The sequence below is a fragment of the Pyxicephalus adspersus genome, chromosome 2, assembly GCF_032062135.1.
Source record: "Pyxicephalus adspersus chromosome 2, UCB_Pads_2.0, whole genome shotgun sequence".
Lineage (NCBI taxonomy): Eukaryota > Metazoa > Chordata > Amphibia > Anura > Pyxicephalidae > Pyxicephalus > Pyxicephalus adspersus.
In genome coordinates, this window is record NC_092859.1 from 17,992,129 (window position 1) to 18,002,080 (window position 9,952).

The 9,952-nt window shown below is 40.3% G+C and overlaps 1 protein-coding gene across 1 annotated transcript in view; it reads right to left on the reverse strand.

Annotated features, from left to right (window-relative positions):
* Positions 1–117: 117 nt before the first annotated feature.
* Positions 118–9,952, reverse strand: part of BAG4 (BAG cochaperone 4) — a 17,220-nt gene continuing 7,385 nt past the window's right edge. The window contains 4 exon segments of the mRNA XM_072399766.1: positions 118–1,072; positions 4,802–4,984; positions 7,041–7,265; positions 7,912–8,004. Of these exon segments, the coding sequence (XP_072255867.1) occupies positions 590–1,072; positions 4,802–4,984; positions 7,041–7,265; positions 7,912–8,004 (984 nt within the window). The 3' untranslated portion in view covers positions 118–589.

Consider the following 9,952-nt stretch of genomic DNA (forward strand, 5'->3'; position numbering starts at 1 on the left):
TGATACATTATATATTCATCCCTATATGCGACACCCACATTAAAAAACTCTAAACTATGGATGTATTGAGTTTCCAAAAATATGCGGAGAACACAAAGACTCATCATGCTATGTAGCCACAGTCGTAGAACGGTTTTAATGGCATACTGTCTTGCGATTTCGATAATGGCTGCAGTCGGTGGCAAAGTTTATCTCCAAATGGCTTTAAGTAATTAAAACCTGCAAGCTCCAGAATGGCTTTTTTTCTACCTATAAAAAAAATGAGAAAAACCATAATGTTTTTCTGAAAACAATAATTAGTTATGAAAACATCTACAACTACATGATTTTTCATTGTAAATATTCTCCAAGGTGACTTAGTGTTGGTCCATTGGTGCCAGAAATGAATCCAATTTTTCCAGTGAGGCATCCAAAGTTTTAGGGAAAGGTGGTCTTATTTTGCAAATAGTTGATTTACCACTTGATTGTATTTTCGGCATGGTGGGGAACCGAAGGTCATGCCAGTTTGTATTTCGTCTGCTCAGAAACCTTGTTAAAATCCAAATAAACCTTTTTATAGTGAAGAATTAATTACCTCTGCTGCATGGAATCAAAAAGCTTTCCTCTCCAGCCTCTCCAGAATCGACTGTAGGTTCCTCACAGCTTCTTTCCGTGCCTGGCGAACACTGTCCAGACCGCCAGTTTCCACTGAATCTAGTTCTAATAACTGCTTTGTCAGCAGCTCTTCTAAACATCGGTAACTCATGTCAGTCTTCCTACCTACATACTCATCCACCTCCTTCTCCAGCTCCACCACCTTTTCCAAGACTTGGTTGATCTTCACAATGCCGGGATGGGCGCTGGCAGCATTGGCTGGAGAGGCATTAGCTTCTTTGGATCTTGGAACGGTTTCTTGGTTTGAAGGATCCTTTCGATTGTACATGTGGGGAGAAGCGCTTTAATGAGGGTTAGGTGGGGGTATTGGAGCAGGTGGGTTAGGCTTGGGTTCCGGTGTTGGTCCCGGTTGAGAGATATTAGAGGGGTAGCCAGGGAAAGATCTTTGATGGTTGTAGTTGGGTGGCTGAGATGGATCCTAAAATCAAAAATTAAGAAAAAATCTTAGCAAGGTTTACAAAAGCATTATTCTTGTTACACAATTATAATCAACAATAACGGGCTGCATAATGGCTTACATGGAAGATGAAACCAAGACATCACAAAATACTTGACCACAAGAACTCACCTATCTTTATGTGCACAGGTGACATTTTTTGGCAATGACAGTTATGCTTATAGGAAACAATTTTGCCAATAGCTAGGAATCTTCTAGACCAGTGGTCCCCATTCTTTCCGACAGCAGGGCCCAGTAACATAGAATAAAATTTTTCCATGGCCGAGTATATGTACAGCTTGCACTGCGTTCTGCTATTCTCAGCAGCTCGGCCTCCTGTCAGCACACTAGCTGAGAATAGCAGAGTAATGTACGGTAAGTGACCTGGGGTGCTGTCAGTTGGCAGAGCTGCTGGGAATGGCAGAGAAGTATAAGTCTTATATATATTGCTCTGGCAGTCTCAGCAGCTCCTGTGTAAAGAGAACCACCCTCACCCCCGCTGGTTGCACTCCTGCTGTCACACTGTCACTAGTTTTTGAGCAGTGTAGGGAGAGTGCTACGCTAAGGGAGACCCTACCTCCTGTCATTTGTGGTCCCCAACTCACCAGCCATGGACCGGCACCAGTCTGCAGGCCGGGGGACTACGGTTCTAGACTTCTACATGAATAGTTCATTAGGTGTTATTCTGATCTCACAATTGTCTTTAGCAAACAATGCAAAACAAAGATCGGTTGGTACTTCTTACCCATTTCTCCTGTCAACAGGAAACAACAGCATCCAAAATATTTAGTAGTAATGGTAAATTATCACAATAAGGGGACCAGAAACGTACTAAACCTTCCCTAATCCACTAAATAGCTCCCTGATATTGTCTCTATCAAAGCAATCTCTTATCACTTTTTATCTTTGTACCACCCTACTATGAGGACAGGGAGAGAATACAAATCTCTCCACCGGGGACACAGAAAGCAACTAACAGAGGTTCTAACTCTGCCCCTTTGGTTAAAAAAAATAAAGGGACATACATTTATATTATTGAGCGGATATCACTATCGCTTACACAGTTCCTTTTTCCATAGAGTAAGGTGCCATTGTCTGTATAATGACCATCTCCTAAACCCCAAGCACTCACCTTACCTACACTCCATTGCTGCTCCTCCATAGTTGGTGCTAAAATCAACAGGGTGAGCAAAATAGGAGAATAGTCGCACTGCCCAGGTCAAGTGACTGTGATCTAATAACAGTCTGATAGCACTCCAGTATTCCCCCCAGAAATGTCTTTAAGCTTGATGGGAAGAAGCTGTGGCAGCCCCTGTATTGTGATCTAACTTTTCAGTAACCACCCAAGAACAGCCGGGTGGCTACTGAAAAGTGCCGGGTGGTGCGCCCAGCTAAAAGGGGCTGGGGAGAAATCTGCACTCTTACAGGGAAGTTGGTCACCTGGTCTCCCAAGGTGACAATATTTCCTTATTCTAGCCATAAAATGTGCAATAATTTTGATCTGTTACAAGCAAATATGAAATCAATCAAAATATGTTTTTCTATTGATCAATTTTGATTGATATTTAGGCAGAATGTCAACTAAAATTAGGTCAAATAATTAAACATGGAATTACAGATGGTAACAGCATAAGTGGATGGTTCATTAATAATTTATGGTCAACCAAAAAAAGGACTGATTTGTAAGTTGACTATTCTAGTGATCGAAAGTGCAGGTATTCTAAAATCCAGGAATGACAGATATGAGGGGGGATATCCCATTCCCATGGTCTCCACCCATGTTGTAGACTCCTGATGTTTTAGATCTAACAAAGCGTACTGTATCTATAGCCAAATAAACATTTCAGCATACCATTGCGTCAATAATACACAAACATTGATGAGTCATTAAGGAGAGTCACCGCGCTCTTTGTAACACGAGGGAGCCACCATAGCTGTGTCATTCCCATCAGATGGCTGTGTCATTCCCATCAGAATTGTTTTTGCAGACAGTCACACAGATACTCGGGACAGCTAAGCAAATATTTAAAATATGACATTCTGCACAAGGGTTATCCACTAGAGACACTAGAGAAGGGTGGCTACACAACTCATGATATATGCTAGCAATCTGGTGTAGGGGTGTAAAGTTCTATCTAGATCAAAGAAGAGAGATACTTAAGAATATATTGCAGCTACCAGTCTTTAGATGTATTGGCTGCATTAGTCTTCTTTTTTAGGATTTCTTTCCTTTATTTGTAACCTGGTAATCCTGCCACTAACACTCTATGTGCTAATGTAACATCAACCTACAATGGTCAAGTAGAGTTGTTAACCTAGGCTACTTGTTTTTAAATACCTTTCTCCCTCTCTTCATCCCCATAACAAAAGTAGAAAAAGTGTTCTGTAGTCCACAGACGTAAACTAGCAGAGCTACCAACACTGTTTGACATATCATTGCTGCATAGGCTGCACAGGAAGCCAAGAGGTACTATGGATTTTATTAGGTTGTGCAACCCATTAACAGAACCACTGCTGGGGTGAATTCTTCCTATATGGCTGACAGGTAAGTTATCAATGCTTCCAATACCCCATTGCAATCTTTGTTTGCTTCAAATTGTATCCATTTCTTAGTTTGCAGGTCTGATGTAAGATAGTAGAGAAGGACAGTATAATATTAAAAAAGCCTTTGATTATTGCAAAAATGCATTTACTCCAGTAAAAAAGTGTCTAGGGACAATCACACAAGATGCACCAAAAATGGAGAACCTTGAGAAAATGAGATGGATTTTTATACTGTCAAGGGGAAGGCAAGAAGACTGAGCTGTGTGTGCTAGATTTGATCTCTGGCTGGTCATAGACTGAGATGAAGCAGAAGAGGATCTGAGCTGGGTATGTGATGGGTTTGTTCCCTGTTGGCCATAGTGTAAGATAAAGCAGGAGGCTGAATGAGTTCAGCGTGTGCAGATATGTTCTCTGGTTGATCATAGAGTGAAAGGCAACAGCAGAGGGACTAAGCTGTGCATGCAATAGATGTGTTCTTTGTTAGGTCATAGAGTGAAAGACAAAAAGACTGAGCTGTGTATGTGATAAATTTGTTTTCTGCTATAGAAAAAGATAAAGCAGAAAAGGGGACAGAGCTGTGTGTGCAGATTTGTCCTCTGATTGATCATAGAGTGAAAAGCAACAGCAGATGGACTGAGCTGTGCATGAAATAGATGTGTTCTCTGGTTGATCCTAGACTGAGAAAAAGATAGACTGAGGTGTGTGCATGTAATGGTTTACCTTTCTGGTTGGTTATAGAATGAGAGACAGCAGAAGAGGGACTGAGTTGTTGAGACTGATTTGTTCTCTAGTAGGTCATAGAGTAAACGGGAGCAGTAAACAGACTAAACTTTGTGTGTTCATGTGTGTGGTAGATTTGTTCTTTGGTTGCGGATATATGCAGCAGCATAGAGCTAGATATACATACAATTAAGATTTGTATTTGGTACTGGGATTTTGACTTATAAACAGAGATAGCAGTATGGAATAGAAATATATAAATAGATATAATAATAATAATAATAATAGAAATAGAGACTACACGGAGATTCAGAAGAAAGTTTCTTAAAGCACTTCTATTGGAATTGACAAGGGATTGCTGGCAGACTGTCAGGACATTATACAATGTGTAGTTCCTCAACAGGTAAACATGTATTCAGAAGCTGTTGTGAATAACATGCTGCTTACCTTTACATCATACACTACTTGCTGTCCATCTCCTCCCGTCCACTGTTGTCTGCCACCAGCTATATATTGGCCACTGTTTGGATTGTGTGGAGGAGGAGGAGGAGGTGCTGTGTGCCATTGGTATGGGTTGTGAGCTCCATACATGTTCCAGTTCTCATTTTGTGGGCTTTGTTGAGGCATTCCCTGAAAAACATGATGTCCATTTATCAATCAGTGCATTATAAAGAGCCATAGGATTATTCAGTGTTTCCAATATTTCCAGGTTTAGGGCAAGTTAGTACAAGATAAAATTTGACCTGTCTTGTATGCATTTACCCTGGGATTATGAGTTAGGAATACCCTTATGTGAACTGATGCTCGTCCTAGAATGTGCTAAAAATGGGCTGCTAATTGTGCCAGCAGCAGAGCTAATCAGACCTAAGGTGGATTTGTGGATAAAATAAAGAATTAAGCACCATTCTGTCACCAGTATTACCACTTCAGTTTTTGTCCTCTGAATTTTCCCGTGTAACACAAACGCTGTATTAATGTTCCTTATAACCACGCAGTATCATTAGGTGTATTTTTAGCCCACTGTTCTACTTTAAAGCTCCTTTTTTGCTGCCAGCCTACAATAACACATTGATTGGTGTTTGTACACAAATCCATCCTTAGCAGAGTCATGTAAAGTGAGCATAAATTACGTCACTATCTACCCCATGTTACCTGTTCACAATTGTGTTAATGGGTTTGTTAAGGAGGGGAGGAAGAGGAGTGTCCTGACAGGGGGGTTGAGAGATGGATCGAAATTAATGGGGTCAGGTGGGAGTATTAAGAGCGGCTTGATGGAGGTAAAGGGTGTCAGGAGACGAGCAGCTTTGAAAAGCATGGACACCTTCGGAGCTAGGCTACAGTTGCCACCTTTGCAAGCTTTGTGGATGTCATCAGCGGCTTGTTAGCGGTGAATAATATCCACTCACTAAAAGGCAAAGTCTCATGCACCCCCTAAATGCAAATCCACGATTGTTTTACAAACCGCTTCCAAAGGGATACAGAGAGATGACCAGCTGCAAGCAATGTTATTCTGACATATCACTTATGTCGCTGCCAGTGTTAAAGTGAATCCCTTCTATATTCCCATTGCACTAAATACTTTTTGGGTTTCAGGATGAAAAGTGCTGTAGCAATAGCTGGCTGGTAAATCAGTGCAGAACATACAGATAAAATGTCACCAGCACACATACATCTTCTGGGAATGTCCACATTCTTTATCACAGAAAATACGGTGCAGCATTTCTGCGTCCCGCAGGAACCCTTCATCGGGTAATTGGATAGAATGGCTGATATGCTTTATTGTTATCTGTGCCCCTATGGAGGAGATTTTATTTTGCCTCATGTCAATATGGAGAAATATTTGCAATGTACAAACCTAGAACTTAGCTAGAACTTAAAATTTCCCTGCATCCCTCATTTTCTGTAAAGGTGTCACACAGACAGAATATGAGAAGAAATCAGGTCACAGACAGAAATAACATCTCCCTACGCCATCTATAAAAAGCAGCTGAAGTTTAAAATATAAAAATGACAAAATCAGGCACTTCATCCATTATAATCATCCAAAATGTTGTCCGTGGATCTACGTCAGGATTACATGTGATCCAAATCTATCAGTACTTCCTCTTAGGTCGTAAACTCTTCTGGGCAGGGACCTCTCCACCTCCTATGTCAATGTTTGAAACCCCTATTTACTGTGTGATGCTACCTAATATGTTGGCGCTTTATAAGTACAACTTATTAATAATAATTTGGAAATATCTGATATTCCCACCTTCCTGGATACAGAACAAAACACAGACAGTTCCCTTATCTGCATCACACATATAGGTAGAATGGGCTGCATTAGTAACTAAACCCAATAATCTAACATACTGCAGCTTGCTAGCCTTCAGTTTGGGCAAATATGTATGATTATATTGCTAAGGGTCCAGGAGATATAGCTTTCAATTACATTACCAGAAAAAGATCAAAGAATTTTGTATTCATTAGATCGTTTCCAGGATTCATACAGCTCAGTCACACATAGAAATATTCTATTTACCGAGAATGCATTCATGACTAACGTATCAAGGTTACTATACAAAGGCAGCAGCTACTTGTTTCCTGGAGTTATGAAGCCCACTCATACATTATGTCTTACACAAATATTTCATTTACCAAGAAAGCTTGTATGAATAACATTCACAAGGCAGCTACTACTCACCGGAGGGTTGGGGTACTGAGGATAAGTGGGATGCTGTTGAGGATATCCCCATGATGGATGGGTTTGCGGTGCACCACCTTGCTGCTTGTAGGGATCGACGGCATAATGCGGCTGTGAGGGAGGAGGCGGATAATAAGGATTTGGTGGGTGAAGGCCAGGGTATTGCGGGTTCATAGACTGACCATAGGCTGGTCCATAGGAACCATTGGCATAGTGCTCCATAGCCTGTAAATGACAGTAAAACAATCATACCTTAACATGCTTACCAAAAAATAAAAACATTCTTTGCCACCAAAAAGCAAACCAAACAAGGGGTCCCCAGCTTGTTACATCCACAAATAATCCTCCATTTATACGTATATATATCTTTAGCAGTAATCTCCCTGACCCCTTTTAGCTGGGCGAACCACCCAGCACTTTTCAGTACCCATCCGGCTAACAATAATAAAATAAAGGATTGGATATTTTTGAACAGATCCATGAGGGAATTTTAATAGGATGTATTAAATATTGAAGTGAGGGTTGTAGGTTTGTGTGTTGTTTTACGGTATTTGAAAATGTAGGAGATATGATTAAACAGAATAATGTTGTTGATTCTAAAACGAAGGATTTGTCCCTAGGATTTATTTAGTATTAATAAAAAACAATGAAATAGTAACCACCTGGTTGTTAATGGGTAGTTACTGAAACGTTGGGACACAAAACCCACCACTGGGCCACCACCCGCCTACAGCTTCTTCCCTTCTAGCTTTAAAGAAAATTCTGTGAAGAATTAGGGCTTAGTATGCCAAATAAATGAAAACAATAGCAGGGCACAGCTCCCAATATAAAGCAGAAGCAAGCCGGTTCTTTTTCCAAGGGCAGAACATACCTGTCCTCCGACTGTGTAGTTGGGGGGATAAGGAGGCCGGGGATGACCCGAACTAGACCAGCCGCTTGGATCGTATCCTGAATATGGTGTATTCTAAAAAAAAACAGACTTTTTTTTGTTGGCTGAGCTTTATTACTGTGTCTACAAATACAAGCATAGTAAATACCAATACAATACAACAATACATATTCAGAAAATAGATCAGAAATAGGAATATACTAATTTATCATCCGGGATCCAAAGAACATTAAAGCAGTTTGATATTTCAAATAACAACTGGGGTTTGAGTTGGTAGTTTACTGTGATCTGCTTGGGTAAACCCATAAAGAAAACATATATACCGGTATCCTGAACAATGAGCAACATTATATGTATGAGGAAGAAGTACAATAACCATTCCCATACAAAGCTATTATTCCAGGAACAAAGCTTCTGAGATTCTACAGGTTACACAAAAACAAGCAACACTTATTTGTACGCGTATAAAAAAAGAAACTTATCAATATTGCATAGGCATGATATGTTTTATTAATATTGTCCAGTATTTACATAGCACCAACATAATATGAGCGCTGTACAAAGTCCAATGTCATGTCACTAGCTGTCCTTCAAAGGGACTCACAATCTATTGTCACTACCATAGACATATGTCTTTAAATACAGTCTAAGGTCAATTATGGGGGGAAAGCCAATTAACTTAACTGCATGTTTTTGGAATGTGGGAGGAAACCGGAGTACCCGGAAGAAACTCACTCAAATACAGGGAGAACCTGCAAACTCCATGCAGATAGAATCTTGGCTGAGATTTATTCCCAGAGCAGTCTGGGTTAGCTAAAAATCCAGAAATGCCCTCTTTAAGGTATAATCTCTGTTACTGACAACATAGGGGATGAAGTCTCTGACAACACAAAGGTGCAGTTACAATGAACAAACTTCCCGGATTTCTCTGTGCTAAAAAACAACATCAAAATGCAAACTATTAATATGAAGAATATAAACCATAACTTCCCACACAGCATAGGTTGTGCCTGTGATTGATTTCTCTATACAAATCTCCCTAGGCATGTCAAAGGGAACTCCTTCCTATATCCTTATTTGCCTTTATCTTCTAATCCAAAACACAAAGTTACAACAATGTCCATGTGTATGGAGTTCCCATTTCTTGGGGTCACCTTACCCACCCTTGTTGGGAATAAACAAATCTGACATTACAAAGACCTGTGACACACATCAAACAATGGCAAAGTATTAGAGTGACCATGACAAAAAAGTGATGGGAAAGGCAAAACTATCTCCAGGAAGCGAGGAGAAATCTTAACAGCAACACTTTTTCTGGGGACAGCAAATGGGGGTCTTCACTCTTTTTGGAGAGATTTCTTGTTGTGTTTTCAGGGAAATAAGTAAAAAAAAATGCACTGTGGCTCAGTTGGTATATATAATACCTTACAACTTGGCTCAGTGGTTATATATTATTATTACAGTATTTATATAGCGCCATCATATTACGCAGCGCTGTACAAAGTCCATAGTTGTGTCACTAACTGTCCCTCAAAGGGGCTCACAATCTAATGTCCCTGCCATAGTCATGTCACTAATACAGTCTAAGGTCAATTTTTGGGGGGAAGCCAATTAACCTAACTGCATGTTTTTGGGTTGTGGGAGGAAACTGGAGTACCTGGAGGAAACCCACGCAGACATGAGGAGAACCTTGCAAACTCCATGCAGATAGTGTCCTGGCCGAGATTCGACCTTGGAACCTAGCACTGCAAAGGCCAGAGTGCTACCTCTGAGCCACCATGCTGCTCACAACTTGGCTCAGTGGTTATATATAATACCTTACAATTTATCTCAGTGCTTATATATAATACCTTACAATTTGTCTCAGTGGTCATATATATTGCCTTACAACTTGGCTCAGTGGTTACATATAATTCCTTACAACTTGTCTCAGTGGTTATATATATTACCTTACAACTTGGCTCAGCGGTTATATAAAATACCTTACAATTAGTCTCAGTGGTTATATATAATACCTTACAAC